Source organism: Cyprinus carpio, chromosome B15, assembly GCF_018340385.1.
Source record: "Cyprinus carpio isolate SPL01 chromosome B15, ASM1834038v1, whole genome shotgun sequence".
In the NCBI taxonomy this organism is placed as follows: Eukaryota; Metazoa; Chordata; class Actinopteri; order Cypriniformes; family Cyprinidae; genus Cyprinus; species Cyprinus carpio.
In genome coordinates, this window is record NC_056611.1 from 26,995,982 (window position 1) to 27,015,425 (window position 19,444).

General features: G+C 36.4%; 2 protein-coding genes across 6 annotated transcripts; one reads left to right on the forward strand and one right to left on the reverse strand.

The window, feature by feature from the left end:
- Nucleotides 1–2,008: 2,008 nt before the first annotated feature.
- LOC109045134 (T-lymphocyte activation antigen CD80-like) lies at nt 2,009–10,652 on the forward strand. 5 transcript variants are annotated; one of them, XM_042740114.1, is made up of 8 exons: nt 2,009–2,128; nt 3,609–3,683; nt 4,910–4,955; nt 6,312–6,627; nt 7,517–7,801; nt 8,563–8,679; nt 8,818–8,851; nt 9,590–10,652. In XM_042740114.1, the coding sequence occupies exons 2-8, from the start codon at nt 3,664–3,666 to the stop codon at nt 9,618–9,620; spliced, it is 849 nt and encodes a 282-aa protein (XP_042596048.1). In that variant the 5' UTR covers nt 2,009–2,128; nt 3,609–3,663; the 3' UTR covers nt 9,621–10,652. The 5 variants fall into 5 exon arrangements, with proteins under 5 accessions (XP_042596048.1, XP_042596047.1, XP_042596045.1 ...); XM_042740113.1 differs by having other exon boundaries at nt 4,910–4,953; nt 6,304–6,627; XM_042740111.1 differs by having other exon boundaries at nt 2,015–2,128; nt 3,609–3,751.
- Nucleotides 10,653–13,303: 2,651 nt separating this feature from the next.
- On the reverse strand, nt 13,304–17,277 carry LOC109104176 (frizzled-4). Its single transcript, XM_042740096.1, has 2 exons — nt 16,751–17,277; nt 13,304–14,707 (listed from the first exon to the last, which is right to left on the reverse strand). Exons 1-2 carry the CDS (start codon nt 16,985–16,987, stop codon nt 13,304–13,306), a joined length of 1,641 nt encoding a protein of 546 aa, XP_042596030.1. The 5' UTR covers nt 16,988–17,277.
- Between the last annotated feature and the right edge of the window lie 2,167 nt (nt 17,278–19,444).

Sequence of the window (19,444 nt, forward strand, 5' to 3'; positions counted from 1 at the left end):
CCACAATGACATTCTCAAATGCCTCTGGATATCGTAGAGCAGGAAGTAAAATCACACAACAACACATCCCGTAAGAGAAGGACGAACAGAAAGTCTGTGACTGTGAGACGGTCCCACATTAATTACTGTAATATCTCTTCTTCGCTTCTCCTAGTAGGCTGTAAAATAGAATGGAGATTTTGCCTGAAGTCTGAAGTTTTGAAATGATTCTACTGACATAAAGATCCCAGGAGTGTCACACGTGTCTTCTTTGGAGTTTGAAAAGAGGAACAATGTCTCAAACTGTGCTAACAACAGTGTAATAACACTTTAAAAAAAAATTCTCATTAAGTATTTTCTGTTGTTTTCCAGTACAAATATCCAAACATTCAAGATCAGTTTACTTGAGAATCAAGATAAAAACTGCTTAATGTAACGTAATGCTTAAAAAGGAAAAAACCTTCCAGTGGGGGTCAGAAAAACAAACTTAATTCAAAGGGAAAACAATCATTTTTATGACCTCATTGGAATATATTTTTTGTAATTTTTAAGCAAAAACTCACTTAATTTTTATACATATATTTTTCAGAAAATAAATCTTAAGATTGTATGTAATTTTGCTTCTCAAGTAAATTAATCTTGATTTAAGAATATTTAGATATTTGTGCTGGAAAACAACAACAACAACAACAACAACAACAACAAAAAAAAAAAACATTTGCACTGAAAATACATCTGAAATCAAAAGGTTCTCAATGTCAACTTAAACATTTCTGTTTAAATTCTCAGAAAATCAAATGATCTGAACTGCTCCATATTTGTAGGACTTTTTCACTGTAGTTCAAACTGTAGAGCATGACACTTGCAACGCCAAGGTCGGGGTTCGATTCTGAGGGAATGCAACGTAGTCACTTTGGACAAAAGTATCGGATGATTACATGAAAAAAATCTGGGTAAAATATTTAAACTTGCATCCAGTGTCAGACTGCGGTAGTTGTTTACCAGTTTCTCGGATAAGTGTTGTGTGGGTGGCTGCAGCCTGAAGTCATGCAATTCTTATGAAGTCAAGAGAAGATAATGAGATGGTCACTGTGATCACGGAACTGTTGTCATAATTCAGTCAGATGTGAAAACATACATAATGCTTTTCACAACTGTGAATGAGCTTACCATGAATCCGTCTCACCTGAATGCACACAAACACAAACATTTGTTTTACATTTCATGCAGGAACTTCCCAGTGGCGTTTATTGTTATTCAATTAACTAAACTGTAATGTAAAACAACATATAAACTGTCTTTCTTCAGGGGACCATAAGGTACGTCCCCACGCTGTCGACACCAAAACCTCTCTCACAAACATTAGGCAATGATAGAAAAGCAATATAAGCAAAGAAATTACTGAAAAATATCAGATATAAAAACATAATAAAGATAAATAGTAAAAATGATTAAATGATAAATGATATGAATGGCTAATGAATACAAATTAATTAAAAGAATCCTTCAGATTGAAGAAGATGAAATGATTTGTGCACCCAATTTGATTATATTTAAATATAAAATAAAATCAATGGAATTGATTACATCTACATTTTTCAAATGTAAAGTTTTTAAGTTAAAGTAGCCATGGTGGATTCTACTTTTTCTTTTTTCTTTTTTTTTACAGTGAGTTTTATTTAATTTAGTAAATTACAGTAGTTTAGCCCAGTTTAGTGCAGTATATAGTTCAGTTAAAGAGATTCACTCAAAAATTATTATTGTCATCATTTTGAATTCCCATTGACTTCCATTGTGTTTTTGTCCATACTATTGAAATCAATGGCACTGGAAAATCATTTGGTTGCCAGCATTCTTCACATTATGTTTTTGTGTGTGTGTTTTTTTTTCTTTACGTTTACATTAGTCCAGCTTTTCTTGACAATTTCAGACGGCTCTCAATATGCTTATATTATTAAAGTATTTGCGTTCATGCACTGTGTATCAGTTCTCTGAAACTTAATGTGAAGTTACTCGCTTATAAAGAACACTTCCTCTCTCTCTCTCTCTCTCTCTTGCTTGCTCACTCTCTGTCATCTTAAGGAACTGTTACATGTGTGTGTTTCATTTCATCTCTTGCGCACTGCTGGGAGGAAAACCCAAAACCTTAGTAAGTGCTCTCTTATTTCATCCTCTTCTTTACAGACACATCTCATTATTTTATTACTCTTGCTTCACACACACTTGATTTCACTCATGTGTGGCTGGATCTGACCGATGGTTTATGAAGGCTTCTGTGGATCTGGACGCGATCTGACTTTGACTGTGTGCTGTGAAGTGTGTCTGGTTTCATCTCTCACACACATATGCTGGATAAAGAGTAGTTAAGCTGGTGTTTCTCTTTATTTCTCTTCCCTTTTGTCAGCGCTGTGTCTGTGATCAGCCCACAGAAGCTTTTATTTACTTTGATCAGTTCCAGTTTAATGTGGATCATTTATGAAGCTCTTTGATTTCTCTGTAAATGTGTGACACGTGAACTCTGAACTATCTGCGACAGATCAGCGCAATCATCACAGGCGGTTTAGCACATGTTTAGTTTGGTTAAGATGATTTCTCTATTAGCTCAGTCTTTACTTTAGTTAAAAGTCCAAGGTAATAAAATGGCACAGCCAGTTTACTTCAGTTTAATGTCCTCTGAGGTAAAGCACACAGTTCAGTTTCATTTCTTTTTTTTCTTTTCTTTTTTTTTTAGCTTAATTTCGTTCAGTTGAGTTCTGTATGCAATAAAGCAACCCATTTAGTTTAGTCTAGTTTAGTTTAGTTAAAATTATATGTACAGTAAAATAATAAAATGGCACAACAAGTTTGATTCAGTCTAGTTCCCTCTATGGTAAAACAACACAATTAGATCAGTTTTCAGCTAAGTTTAGTTTAGCCTTGTTTATTGTAGACATAGTGTAGACAACACATTAGTTTTAGTTCAGTTTAAAGTTAAATATAGCAGCATTATCGGTTTAGTTTAGTTTCTTTACTTTTATTAAGTATACGTAAGAATAAGTTGAAGTATATTTTAATTATACTGGTAGTATGTATACTTATATAGTGTAACAGTAGTAAACTTTGGGTACACCACTAGTCCACAACTATGAAATACATAAAAAGTAGATTTTTTTTTTCAAGTATACTAAAAGCACACTTAAATAACTTTCTTGTTTGAAAGGGTTGTTGGCTTTGGTTTATTGTCTTCCACGGTAAAAAGTTTAGTTTACTCTTGTTTAATGTAAATAATGCCAATTTTAGTGTAGTAAATAATGGCACAACAAGCTTTAGTGTAGATTAATAGCATTGCAGTAAAGCAGAACTATCAGTTTAGTTTAGCTATGCTCTTTCTGTAAGGAAACGGAACAAGCAGCTTGGTTAATTTTAGTTTAATGCATTCTGTAGTGAAACAGCACACTTATTTTAGTTCATTTTCTCTGTCTACAGCACAACAGCACAGTCGGTTTCCTTTCTCTCGCTCTATTCTGTTTGTCTTTCTCTTTAGTTGAGCATTGTTTAGTCATCTGGTGGAGGGCGTGTTCTTTGGAATTCCCTCTGACAGTATCGATATGAACAGATGACATCACTTTTGTCCCTTTCTCTCTGTGTAGGCGTGCAGTTCCTGTTTCGAGACTCTATGCTTAGTGCTGAGACAGAGAGGAGGACATGAAGCCAGTCTGCTCTCTGTAAGTGTTTCTGCCGTTCACACATCCACCAGCATGAGTTTACAACTGCGCTGCTTATACACTCACAGGTACTGATACAGCTCTCTCTCTCGCTCTGTGTGTGTGTGTGTGTGTGTGTGTGTGTGTGTGTGAGGATATCTAGTGTTGTCACTAGTTTTAAAGGCTCATAGATGATTGTCTTTAAATCTAATGATGTGCACAGATTTCTTAGGGTTGGATTAAGGGTTTAGGAGATTTAAGATCTTTTTTATTTTATCTGTGTACAAAAGAGAGAGTGTGTAAGTTGTTTATGGACTGCTTATTTCTTAAACTAAGAGAGAAGTACTTCAGAGTGTCGCTGCTTGTGTATGTGATGTGTTTGCATTTGTATATTTAGATCAGTCCAAGATCACCAAGAAATCATTTTTTTTTCAGGTGTTTTTTTCTTTCTTTCTTCCTGCTTGCATTGCACTGTGCTACAGTTTTTTGTTTTAGAGGGATTTGGTTCCTGGTCATTGCATGTTAAAAATGCGCTCCGGTGCTTTCAGGGTCGTGAACACATCAGTCTAAATGATCAAATATTTCCATCAAACTAATGACAGATATTCAGATCTCCTGTTTCAGTTCAACATTTAGCCATACTGACGTTGATTTATACGTCATTTGATTTAATAATGTTGCATCCGCAAAGTCCACAGACCAAAAACCCATAATCTATCTTGTCTGCACGAAATATGATATCCTCTTTCAGTTGCTCACAGTATTAGTTTAGCCTATACTACAAAATATACTTACTTATGTGAAAGTGAAAGGCTGAACCATTTGATAGTTATAATAAACCAGCAAGAGTTGCACAAATGCACACTTAAAAATTTTTTTTCCAAAATGTTTTTTTTGCAGAACCATTTTGGGTTCCAAAAAGAACATTTCCGTGAACAGTTTATTTTTCTTAGTGTGAAGAACGTTCCAAAGAACCTTTTTCAACTATAGAACCTTGGAAAGATTCCGTGGATGTTAATGCAAATCAATGCAAATAATATTTTTTTAATAGTGAAGATCAGTAATCAACATCATGTACAAGTCTGTTGTTTAGTGATTAAGGCTCGATGCTGTAGTTATTTTTGTTTAAGCATTATGAAGTGAGTCATGGGAATTTTTTTTAAGGGGGGAATATGCAAATTCACATGATTGTGAGTGTTCATGTTTGTGTCTCTAATCGTTTCTCTTGCTTGTGTGTTTGTTTTTAGCTTGGCCTTGGTCGTGACCTTGCTGCTGTTTACAGCTACATCTGGTAAGAATGACATTTTGCAGAATTTCACATTTTCACCTGTTAATGTTTAATGGTAATTTGTCTGAAAGGCCAAACAACCAGACACTTTTGTAAACAGCTACTAGTGATCTGAACAGGACTAGTGATCAAAATGATGTGCTAAATGTAGAGATTGAAAGAGAAATGTTACGGGAGGATGGATAAGTTTGGATGTAGGGATGAATTACTAGAAGCCGTAGGAGTTGGGGAATGCACCTCCACACTTTAATAAAAATTCTCCACAAGTTAACAGAACAAGGAAGTAAAACTCGGACAGTTAGAAAAGGACTTAAATAAGTCATAAAATATCACACTGATTGAAAAAAACAAGCACACCCACACAAACACACACATTTAGCCACAGGGTAACATACCAGAGACTTTGATTATATTTAAATTAACTTAAAAAGGACTTGTACCCACAAACTTTACTAAAGATGGCAGTGTCAGGACATCTGTAAAAGTAGAACACATTGTCACTGCTGTCAAAGTTTTCCCTGGTTAAAAGGGAACCCCTATAAAAGCAAAAATAAAATGTGAAAAAAAATATATATACAAGCAAAAAGTAATGTTTGTGTGTGTGTATGTGTGTATATGTATTGCACACAATAAGTAGTGTACATTTACTTGTATATATACTTGTGTATGTGTATATATATATAGACATGCACACACATTCACACATAAACTTAATAATAGTAGTACACACATACACATAAAAAAGGAGTCATTAAACAAATATTAATGATATACTATCTTTATGGTGTTTCTACATTCATTTCAAGATTTAAGTATTTAAGCATATTTAAAACTGTAATGTTAGGTGCGATTAATGATGATTAATTTCAGAAAAAAAAGTGATTAAATAGTTACTTATTTAACCAATTTACAGCACTATATGTAATATATATCTAACTATATTTGTATATATAATTAACTGTGTATATACCATATATTATTGTGTGTAACATAATGTATATACTATTATTATTAAGTTACTATTACTATTATTAAGTTTATGTATTTATATATGCTATGTATACTTTTGCAGACATTTTTCAGCAACGGTTGAATTACAGTTTTAACAGAGTTTTACTGTTTTGCTTGGAAATGATAAATTGTGTAATTATCCACATAGTAGCATAATGCTATTCACAGTGCAACCAGCAAAAATATATATATAATGCAATTTGTTTTTATATACAATTTCTACAGTTACATGTTGCTATTTACACGTTAGTATACCTGGCATATTATAATCAGCTATAATAATCAGTGTCCACTGGAATGCTTCTAAAATCAGAGTTTTTCTGTTGTTGTGTGTTTGTGTAGGTGATGGCGATGGCGATGCAGTGGAGAACATCACGGCTGTTTTGGGTCACAGCATTACATTCAGATGTCCTTCGAACCGCAGCACTCCTGTAGAACGCTTGTACATACAGAGATTTAAAAATGATAAAGAAGATTTCATCAACGGGTTTTATAGAGGCCAACCGCTTCCAGTGTTACCTGAGTACCAGAACAGAACCAAAGTGAATGAAATGGAGCTCAGCATGGAAATGAGAAACATCTCCGTCTCTGATGAAGGATTGTATAAATGTCTTGTTTTCATCAACAACAAACCTGAAATCTCAAAGATTCTCCTCAAAGTCACAGGTATGACAACAGGGTTGAGTTAAATGCAGAATCGAAGAATCGGCTCATATTCAGTTTATGAGAATGAATTTAAATCAAATCAACCAGACAGGAATTGAATTAGAATTTGAATCAGAATGACAGAAAGAGGAATTCACTGAAGTGCAATACACTGAAGTGCAAAACAAAATAACAGTAATTTTAAAAAGACAATACAAAAATAATTACATTATTAATTTTGGTTAACTATGCAGATATGTAGAATATATTTTATTTCAAATAATCAGATATTCCTTTGAACTAAGTTACAATACTCTCAAAAACAATTACAGCTGTCAGTACAAAATTATTTTTAATTAATCTTTTGTCTTTTTTCAGATATGTTTAACATAATTAGAAATTTCATAATTAGAAATTTATTTCTGTAAATTCCTTTAAATGTTATGCATGGGAATATGTTTATATTTAATTCATACTGAAATTTGAAGTGCATTGTTAAAACGACACTTTTAATTTTCTTTTACATCCTGAATTTTAATGCACTCCATTAGGTACTTCAATTCAAATGCAATTCAGTTTTTGAGCCATTCTCATTTAAATTCTGAATGATGCATAACCTTGATAAACTCCTACAGTGTGTTTGTGTGTTCATGTGTGTGTAATGAAGCAATTCTGCGAAATATCATTTAAATATGCGTATGTAGGCTATTTGTGTGTGTGTGTTGGTTTATTTGCGTATGTAAGTCTGTCTGTGGGGGCCCGCATGCTTGTACGCATTGGAAACTCACTGCTGACTAAGGATTCTGGGATACTTGTCTTGACGTGGGTTTTGGGGAAGTGAAACATTGAAGTGGGGAACCTCCCCGGATCTCTAAATGTCACTTATTCCACTGCTCTCTCCTTTTTACAGCTGAGTACAGCGTTCCCACAATCACGAAAGACTGCAATAAACCCGGTGATGGCGGCGCAGGAAAGAGCTGTCAGTTAAGCTGCTCGGCGGTGGGCGGATACCCACAGAGCACCGTCAGGTGGACGGGGCTTAATCAAAGTCTGACTAATGTCATTTACAACCGGAGTTCAGCAGACAACGAGTCCAAAACTTGGACCATCAACCAAACCATCGTGCACAACTGCAACCAGCCCACTAATATCAGCTGTGCTGTAGGGGGATCTGTTTCCCACACCATCACCATATGTAAGTGTGTTGTTGGATTTTGCTCCATAACTCACTCAAAAGTTGTTAAATGTGCATAAAATGACGATTTATAGTGGCCACATCTCTAAAAAGCATAAAAAAGTAGTCTATACACAATATTCCAAGTCTTTTGAGGTTTTGCAGTTGAACAGAGTGAATTTGAAGTCGTTGTTCACTTGTCATACTTCCCTTTGCTGCTCTAAAATGTACCTCATAAATATTAATGAGGTTATACATAAATATGTGTGGGTGACTAAATAATATTTGTGGACTAGTGGACATTTTTGGGCAAACTATTCTGGTGTTATCCTCATGCAAGGGACCTAAAATGTTAAAGGCTGTTTCATGTATAAAATTATTCTTAATTATTAGTATTAGAATTTAATTAGTATAATTTATATTATACCAATTTAAAATATTATTTGGAGAATATTTTTTTTTCTGCAACTCTGTTAGATGTATTTTCTATCTAATTTTTATTGTTTACTTAACCAAGTTTTGTTATTATTATTATTTAGTTATTTTAAACTAATTTAATCTTTAATCTAATTTATATCTTATTTAATTTAATCTAATTGTAAATTATATTATTTTTATTATTTATTTTAATATATCTATATATTTATTTTAATCTAATTTATTTTTTGCACTGTTTTTTTTTTTTTTTTTTCAGATTTTGGAAACCCCAGTTACTAGTGCATCATAAATATTTCTTTAAAAAGGAAAAGGTATATACAAATGTTTTTTGTTGTCTTTTGCAGGTGAAACAGAATCCTTCCCATTTGTGGTGATCGTAGCTATCGCCGTCGTGCTTGTGTTTGTCCTGTTACTTGTTTTTGTCGTGGTGATGAAGTGCTGCTTTAGAGGACCACAAAGAGGTACACAAGAACACACACACACACACACACACACACACACACTGAATTATCAGGAGACACCAAACTACATGAGTTATTAGTAACCCTTCAAATCTTCATCAAAAATCTGAACGTGTTTTGCATTTCTCTCTTCCACAGATGATGGAGCTGGGGAAACTGGCGTTCGTTTCATGTAGGTATCTTCTCACTACATTCTCAAAGCAGTAGTTCACCCAACAATTATTTTACATTTACTCCTAATCTTCATTCAAACATGTATGAGAAATCTGCCAAATACATGCTATAGTGCTGCAATTACAATGAACATGTTCTGAAACTCACAAAAGCACCAGAGAAATCATCCGTACCAGGATAATTATAGTTAAATCAAAATTACTTGAAATAAAATAGACGTTAAATGAATTTATTTTAGCTCATTGAAAAGGCATTATTTCTAATTTGATGTAATAAAATACCTGGAAAAAAAATTATACAGACATATTAAAAAAATTATTAAAATGACAAAAAATACTAAAAAAGTAATCAAAATTTAAAATGAGAATATAAAATATAAAAATAAATTCCCGCATTTAGCAGAAGCTTTTATCCAAAGCGACTAACAGTGCATTCAGCCTATACATTTATTTTTATTTTTTAACTAGTCCGTACAGCTTATGCACTATATTCTACATCTTCTGAAGTCATTTGATAACTTTGTGTGAGATGCAGACAGAAATTGAACTCACTGAAAATCGCTGCATTGTTTTTGCATGGAAAATAGCCACTAAGACATTTGAATTTGCAATTGAAAGTAATTTAAAAAAAATAATTTTGGGTTGATTTTTGGGTGAACTGTTCCTTTCATACACAAGTGATGTCATGTACCGTTGACGCCAAGAGTAACCAATGGAATTCCTGTATTTCTAACCAGCGACTGCCGTTCACAGCTTCAGCACGTCTGAGAGGTGATGACGAAACACTCAGGAGATTTTCGCCGTTCTGTCAAGGGGAAGTGCTTTAGCACCCAGAGCTCTACAGATGGACAAATGGGGCAGACTGTCCAGCTAAACATTGTGTCTTTAAAGTGGCTTCACTTCTGTATGGAAGCAGGCCCTGACAGATGCTTTCACGGAGCAATGCTGGACTGTCCTGGCACATTTGAACAAGCTTTTGAGAACGCTACCTTCCTTTCCCTAGTCATTCATTTGGAAGAGCACATCTTTTCTTCGGCATCCTGAAGATGCAGTGGGCAAATTTCAAGTTTATGTTGCCGGAAGACGGATTTGTAATGGTGCTTATGAAAAGATTCAACGTTTTAAGGCTAGATTTGCTCTATATACTTCACAGTCCCATATGGTGTTTCAAAGGAGTGGGAATTTTAAAGTTCAGAACTTTTTTAAAGACTGAACTGAAGTAAATAGTGTGATTTGGGCCAGTTGTATGGTTGATGAAATAACCAAGACAGTCTTGATGACTGTTTTCTTTGTTCATTTAAGAATATGATGTTGAAATGGTCTTACGCTGGCACATTTCATTTGCTTCTAGAAGCTGATTTATTTGAAGCTTTATTTTTTAAAGCCAGTTCTCAGACGAGCTAAAGACACATAATACCTAAAAATCAAATACTGTTAGATGATTTTGCTGGTCATTCCCCAAAATGCATTGTTTACCTTCGCATTACTGTACGCCAATATGTCCATATCTGTTTGTTCATGTGTACAGACTAGTACTGACTTTTTTTTACTTTTCTACAGCACCGCACTGACATTTACTGACATGCTTATTTTTTATTTTATTTTATTTTTTTACTGTAAAATTGTTCTCAAGGTGACAGTAACAGCATATTTAATTTTCAGTTAAGATGAATCTGTTTCCGTGTGGAAATGTCTAATGCACTTTGCTTTCTGACTGCTTGAGAGGGCTGTAATTTATGATTAAATTATTTTGTGAATATCTCAAAAAAAGAAAACTAAATAAAAATCTTTGTCAATGTTCCCGCACTCTGATTTCCTAATTAGCATCTCGAATATTTTCTCAAGTTAGCTTTTCAGAAACGTTTCTTGATGATGTTTAGTTTATTTCAAGACTTAGTTGACATTCAAAAGACAATTGTATACAGCCCAAATTATAGGCTATTTTTGTTTTTACACCTAAGTTAGCATATCGCTATTATGTTTTATAATGTTTCTTGTGCGCATGCGTCGAGCGCCTGTATTCGCGCGCTGTAAAAAACTCATCATCAGTTGAGTTTAATAACTGAATGTGAATAGTTCACGTTTAAGTGGTGTAGTTAGTTTTAGCCAGCAGGGTGAGTTAATGTTTAATTAACAGAAAAGTCCATTAGTAGACCTAGTTTTATCGTAGTTTGCGTTAGCTGAGTTTACGCTACTTCCACAACATTTCCAAGGGCTTTCTGTAAGTACATTTACAAGACATTGTATTTTGAACTGTGTATGTAATTAGCTAGTTTGCTAACTCCACAGTTACATGTGTTTACAAAATGCTTTTGTTTAAGTCATGATTTTAGGAGTTAATGTTAACTAAGCTATATTTGTTCCTATTAAGATCAGTTCGTAGTAGTTGAATTTAGCGGAGTTTATAACCTTGATTGGTTGGTTGTTAGGCTAAATGGTTATATATGGATTGAACATCATTACATGTAGTATGATGCAACTTTTGCAACCTTCTATTTTTATAAGTTTTACTACAAAGTGCCAAATATCTAACTTGACAGAGGGCTGTGGGCTGAACTACTAAATCCAACTATTGGCCGATTATAATTTAATCAAATTAACTGTATTTTTTTTTTAATGTTTAAACAAAATGATAAATTAGAAATGAAGATATGTTTCAATGTTTTTCCCCTGTATTTTTGGGAAATTATGGGCCAAATTAAAGGTCATCACGGGCAAGTTTTGGAAACTTTGCTCTGTTTGACACAATCAAGTACCACTTTTTCTTTTGTTTCACATTATGACAGTAAACGGGTTGCAAATGCCACCTAATGTTGACTTTATTTCAAAAGTAGCATTTACTGTTATTGAAGCATATTTCCTGGAAGTTATGCATTCGACCATGAAACAACCGTCACCACAACTAACTGTTAAGTGTCTCAAAATTTTACTTTATTGCTTTTTATTATATTAAGAGATAAATTTGAAAACAAAATCTGATGATTTGTAATGGGATGCAACGCATCTAAAAATAATTGATTGCATGTTACAGCAAAAGTCTGTTGTCCTCTGATGGGTTCATCTGTAGTGCTTCAAATGACCAGTAGAGAGCAGCATCATATTAGAAACGGGCTGATGTGACTTTTTGTAAAACATTTTAATCCACAATCATTAGATAAAAACAGGTGTTTATTCTAAACTGACCATTTACCCAACTATGCACCTGTTTTTGGCCGTGAGATGTGGCAATTAAAAATTCCCATATTGATAATGCATATTGTATGTTTAGTTTACTCAGCATATTAAAGCATTTCAAGACTCATCACCCATGAAAGAGCTATAACCATCTGACATTGTCTTACAAGAAACCCTGAGCCGGGTGTGGTGACCCCGAGGGGGAAAGCTGGACTCGAGGATAAATCTTTGTCCAAATCATTTCTGGGTGGAGGAATTTTAAAAAGATCTAAAAAGAGTCGAGCCTCTAATTCTGCGAAGAGAGATTTGCTACCTAATGCCCAAAACAATCCTTTAATTCCTGGTCGCATAGTGCAGATTTACTAGAGTCACAAGACGTCTGAAGTTGTAAACCTACAGAGTACACGTCTATAAACAAAAGATGCACACTGAGTCTGGAATTGATTTTCAACGTTTAATTTTTCATTTGATACAAAAGCGTCCTTAAATAAATTCATTTTTTTTCAGTTTCTTAATTTTTACAAAGATAAATTAGCATTTCATAACAAAAATAACACGTATTACAACTACAAACATCAGTTTATGTACAAATCAATCCAGAAGTCCTTCATGAAATCCAGGACTGTACCAACTGCGTGTGAGTTTTTGAGGCACTTTTTAAAGAGTTTATCATCGGTCAATACATTCATCGACCCTACGGGAGGCCCGTACGGCACGGTCAGTGATTGTCACATGTCATATTCAGAGTGAATGTGTGTCTGACAGCGCAAAAAAAAAACAAAAAAAACCAAAAACAAAAAAAAAAGTCCCATCATAGCTTTGTCATATGAAAAATAGACAGTAACTAAATAGTGAATGAAATCTCTGCATAATAACTTATAATGTGTTCATGTTTTGTAGAGTTTGACCTGTAAAAACCATTCACGGAAACTCACTTGAGTATTGTGACGTTGTACAAGACGTAAAACGACAGCAAAATGTCAACAGTTAAAGTTAGTTAGCAACCTCTACACATAATTCTGAAAGCACACTTACTTTCTGCTTCAATATTTCTCAATACAAGGTGAACGTAGCATTAACAAGTCCCGTAAGCATTCCGGCAGCTGTGACGTGTTGCGAGGTAAACGGCGCTGATCGCTGAGGAGTAAAGAACTACGTTTCCCAGAATCGGTTGAGTAGCTCGTCCACAAAAACGAAGGCACTTCAGTGAGAGTTTGACGTAGTGCATATTTACACGGAAACACTGCTGCACCAGGTCTGTCCAGTGTAAGATAAACTTAAGAACATTTCGCGAAAAAGTGAACGAACTTTAGTGCTACATGGGCGTGGGCGCCTCCGTTTATTTGTAAGAAAGATGTTTCGTTGCCTTTGCCCGGTTTGACCCAGCCATTGGCGGTCCGTTTGACGCGATTGTTTCGCCCGGTGTGCACGAGTCGGTGGGAACATCGCTGCCACGTGTGAAGTGTTTTGGCGGACCAAACCCACATTCCCGATGTGATTCCCACCAGCAGAGACATAAAAATCCGCAGCATCTCTGCGGCCATGTACGAATCCCTCGCCGACTGACGAAAGTCGGCCCAATTGGAGATTTCGTAAAAGTAGCACGCAATGACGCAAGTGGCCGGCACAGTGTAGAGCACTGAAAACACACCAATTTTTACCATCAGCCGCTCTAGCTTGTCCGTCTTAGTCCCGTCCTTTTGCAAATTCGAGCGGATCTTGAACAGCGCAACCAAGCCGGCGGCAATAAACAGCGTCCCGATTACCAAGTACGTAAATAGCGGAGCAACTACGAACCCAGTGAGCGCGTCTAGGTTCTGGTTTCCCACGTAACACATCCCAGAGAGGTCGTCAGCGTCCACCAGACGCATGATCAGGATGACGATGGTCTTGACGGCGGGAATGGCCCAAGCTGCTATGTGGAAGTACGAACTGTGCATTTCGATGGCCTCGTGACCCCACTTCAGCCCGGCCGCCAGGAACCATGTGAGCGTCAGGATCACCCACCAGATTGAGCTCGCCATGCCGAAGAAATACGTGAGGAGGAAGACGATGGCGCAGCCTGTGTTCTTCAAGCCCTCGTGCACTAGCACAGGCACAGCCGCTTCTTCCAAGTCGCAGGAGATGCGCTCGCGACCGACGGTCAGCCGGACGATGTAGGCCACGCTGTAAATATTGCAGCACATGCTGAGGAAAATAATAGGTCGTTCCGGATAGGAAAACCGCGAGGAGTCCACTAGGAAGGTCAGGACGGTGAACGTGGTGGAGATGAAGCAGAGAACCGCCCACACTGCCATCCACACGTCGGTAAAGACTTTGGACTGTCGCTGGTACAATCCCGTGTCGTATCCGCACTGCAGTGAGCAGCTGCCGCTGCGCTTGACCCATGCATACTTCACCACGCCGTCTCCCAGCGCCATGCACTCCTCCTCCTGCGGCGGCATCGGCCGGACGGCGTGGAACGGCGGGTCCTCATCGCCCGGACCCTCCATGCACATGTGGTTCTGGTCGTTGGTGGGCGGGAACAGGCTGCAGTTCAAGAGCTCCGGCCACACGAAACCAAACTCCTGCAGGACTGGAAGACACTTCCTCTTTACAGACAAGCACATGCTGCCGCACGGGCCGATCGGGATGGGAACCTTCTCCGTACACATGGGAACGTAGACGGAGCATAGGAAGAACTGCAAGAAAGCAAACCCGGGGAGAGCATTAGATATTTGCAAACACACAAAATATGTCTTGGAAAATCAGGAGAGCTTCTAAGTCCTCATGAGCAGCTCAAGTCTGAGACGTACACGAATTTGTGCTTTTCAGATGTGTTTTCTAGTAATGCATGTTTTTAAAAGCTCTACAGGAGAAAAACACTGCTTTGTAGAATCACGTGTGCAGCATCAGATTTGTTTCTAGTATGCATGTTTTTAGAAGCTGTAGTCCTAGAGAAGAACATTGGTTTGTTGCATTATAGACATGCAACACAAGCCATCTGCAGTTTTTCTAGTATTGTGTGTTTTCAGAAGCTCTGCTGAAGAAAAACATCGCTTTTGTCACATTGTTTACAGCATCAAATGTTTTCTAGTATTGCATGTTTTGAAAAAACATTGCTTTGTCACATTATGTTTGGAGTCTTGAATGTCAAAATTTGTGCTTTTCTATGTGTTTTCTGGCATTCCATGTTTTTCAAAGGTGTAAATGAGAAAAAAAACCATCAATTTGTTGCATTATATTTGTGTGCAGGTGGCGTGTTGCATGTCTAAGTGTCACAAATTAGTGTTTTTCAAATGTGTGATTCTATTATTGTACATTCTCTGAGGATGTAAAGGAGAAAAACGCTAGTTTGTCACATTATATGTGTGCAGATGGCATGCGTTGCATGTCTAAACGACACATATTTGGCCTTTTCAACTGTTTTCTGAAGCTCTAAAGGAGAAGAAAACATTGCTTTGTTGCATTATACATGTGCAGATGTCTGTCTGTTCCAAGTGTTTGTGAGTTTTGTATGTTTTGGGTTTCCCTGCTGTGTGTACGTACGAGTAGATTAATTCTGTGGTGCCGGACTGCTCTCATAAGAGGAAGATACAAACTTGTGCTGTGGTCACATACACTTCAAGAAATCAGCAATTGTGGACTGAAAAACATGCCATTTTCATATCCAAGAGTAGCTTTGGGCAGAAGTGCTCTCGCTTTAAGATGTTTGTGATAACCGGGCAGCATCTAAAGCAGCTTTAATCACGAGATTCTCCAGCGAACACACATGGGAATCCGAGTGGGAGGTTTCTTCTCCGCGCTGAATCAATAAAACAACAACTGCCTCTGTCTTCAGTACTCTCACACACACACACACACACACTTACAAGGACTTCTTACTGTCCTGAATTAATCAACGTGGAATTATGCTTATTAAGATAATTCATATATTTATACACTTACAGAAAGCTCCTAGTGTATTAAGAGATAATTTTGCCAGTTTATGAACACCTTTCACTAATACAGACCAGCACAAGTTCGTTTTAAGACATTTATGAGGACAATTCCAGGAATTTGGTCGTCACAAGTATAAGACAAACACACTGTGTGTAGTGCCTGAGAACATAGTGTGTGTGTGTGTGTGTGTGTGCGTGCAAATTCTGGGTAAAGTTCTGAATTAGAAGCATTTGATTGGAAATGACTGTTTTACATCATTGTTCTGGCACCTTAATAATAATAGTAATAATAATTATTATTATCATAAATATATATAATAATACTAATAATAAAAAATAACGACTATTGATATTATTATGAAACATTATTTGAATTTTTCCCTTGTCACAATAATTATTAATAACAATGACAAAATAAAATTTTTCGTATGCATTTATATTTTATATATTTGTTTTAAATATTATTACAAATTTTTGTAATTTATGATTAATCATAATTTTATAAAGGTTTTTTTTTATTATTGTGATTATACATATTACTATAAATTGTTATTTTAATTAATTGTTCCTTTGTCACAATAATGATTAATAACTATTTTGTAATAATGTATAGTATATTGTTATCATAGTAATTTATTATTTTTATAATGTAATGTTTTAATAATAATAATAATAATAATATCATCATAATGAACTGTTTTCCTTATGTTGTTGCTTTCATATCAAGTCAGGATTTAAAAATGTGTGTGTGTGATGTGTGTGTGTAGGATCTGGTTACAGTGTGTGTGTGTTGTGAACTCTCACCTTCAGCTGGCTCGAGCAGCCGTACTGTATTAACGGTGTGAATGTGGTCAGTTGCAGCTCGGCGTCGGACTGCAGCACGTTTCCGACCAGGTTCGGCATCTTGGTCACATTGTATCCGAGATCCTGACACATGGAGATGCGGATCGGGTCGCAGCTCATCTCCTCCTCGTCCCCAAACGCGTGCGCGAGCCCCACCGCGAGCGCCAGCAGCGCGAGCCCGAAGCCGAACCGAGCCATGACGCTATCGGCGGAATTCCAGCGCGAGCTTATACCGGAGTTCAGACGCAGTCCGTTAAAGTGTGAAGTATTCCCGTACCGGAATAAACCTAACGAGCTTCCTTAGAGTCCTGTCTACAAGTAACGATCCGTGGTTTCTGCGTGCTCCGGTGCGTCCGTGGCGGAGTCGCGCGGGTTCTGTCCGGTTGAGAGCTAGACTGAGACGGGACAGCTGCCCCGTCAGCCAATCAGAGCGTTAGCTCCAGAGTGGGGGCGGGGCTTAGAGTAGCCACAACAATAAAACAGAGAAAGTGAGACGGTCTTCTTTTTTTTCATCTTTATCACTTAAACTACATGACTTATTTCAATGTCCTTTTATTTGTAGTATTCCCCATATTATTCGTATTAAACCATTTTCAAATGAAACTTTTTTTATTAGGCTACTTTTAGTGTTTGTTTGTTTGTTTTTATTATTATTATTTTTTTTTTAATGGGATAATCAGCTTAAATACTATAAATAATTTAGTTTCCTGTTGTCAAAAATCATTAACAGATTTCATGCCAAGCACATATGCATAAGCACATATATATATATATATATATATATGTGTGTGTGTGTGTGTGTATATATATGTATATGTGTGTGTGTGTGTATATGTATATGTGTGTGTATATATATGTGTGTGCGTTAAAGTCTTATTCAGAGTTTTGGAATACAATCCATGATAATATCTTAAATTTCTAACACAATTTATATAATATTGTCCTGCATGTATAGATTTAAAAATTGCTTTACTTTGTTGTTGTAATAATACAAGCAGGTACCTAACCAAAAAAAGAAAAAAAGAAAAAAAGAAGGTTTTACTAGAGTTGCCATTAAGTTATGAAAACGTTATTTGTGAAAGTTCTTCCAGTGTTCAAAAACGTTTTTTAAAATGAGTTACGAAGGTTTTTTCCTTTTTACACAAACTTTAATGAACATTCAAATTTAGAATGTTACAAACATTATGAGAATGTTTCTTTTGAATGTTCTCCAGTCGTTCTGAAACAAGTAGCAACATTTAAAAAGTGTAACAATACTTTGGGAGAACCTTACTGGAACATTCTGAAAACTTTCCCTGTTAGATGTTTTTTCTTAAAGCTATGATGTTAGTGCAGCAGGGATCCAAACTCAGATTAAAGTGATCCGTGTGAAGAAACTTCTCCTTTGGACAGAGATTTGGGGGTCTGAACCCAGATTACAAGCGTTAGATTGATGCGTCTCCTCCCTCTGTTTCGCCTCACTGATCACTAACTATCAGAATAAAACCCCCTGCCCAACACCCGGCCTGCTCCCAACCCCCTCCCGTGACCCCGACGGGCGGAGGTCAGCAGTAATTAGCAGTTTTTAAACGACAGACTGGGAAAAAGGAGACAAGCAGGCTGGTATCCGTGGAGCAGCTATTAAAATGGTAATGAGCCGATAGATTGTGCTGCAATGCTGCAGGACGACTTTCCCAGCAGCCTTCAGTCGCTTCAGCTGATTGTCCGTGAATATTCTTAGTAATCAAGATAGATGTAGAGTGATGATGCATTGCACAGTATGCCGTGTGTGCGACACAATAGCTGGAATAATATAATGTGACAATAGCTGCTGAGAGACATTAGTGTCGTTTAGTGAAGCCATAACGACTTTAAATGAGCCTGTCTGGATGTGTGAAACACAAAAGACTAATTCAGAGTCATTAGGAGTTAATGATGCACTTCCAAAAATGCTTTAAAATGTGCCATTTAAATGTGTAAATTAAATAAATAATTGCACTAACATCAAGAGGGGTTATTACTGTTAGCAATCAGTAATGATTAGGTTTTAAATGGCATGTTTGGAAAGTTAATCTGATTTTCTCTTGCACCATTGCACGCTCTTCCGGGCGTTCATTCAGTCATTCTGCCAAATGCATGCAGTAAGTGTTTGGTTCCAGGTTGAGAAAGAGCACATGTTTTTAATGCAAAAGTTTTCCTCAGAGGGTTTGGGACACTCAGTCGTCATAATCAGCTGTAAATAAAACAATAGAAGTCTGTGGTATGTCCTCGTTCAGATAAGTAAACGCATGTGTAGCAGCTGCTCTGGATGGAATCCAAGTTGAAACAGAAGGAACGTTTGAATCAACAGGATAAAAAACTGTGTTTGTATTGTGTCTAATGAAATGTGTGTGTGTGTGTGTGTGTGTGTGTACAAGCTGTAGCAGTGTAAAACTTTCCCGTTTAATTAGTATGGTGGCCGAGAAGCATAACCATGGCGACAGGGTCTGGCAACAATTTATCTGAAGTTGTCATGGACACAAACTCTGAAGCTTATTTACTTCAAACACTTTGTTGCTTAAATAGGTTTCTTGATCTGTTGAATTAGAACTGAAAACTTTATTGCTCAGAAGTTGCAAGAGTCTTAATGGAGTTCTTATTAGCATATTTCTGTCTCATTTTTCACTTCAGATTCAT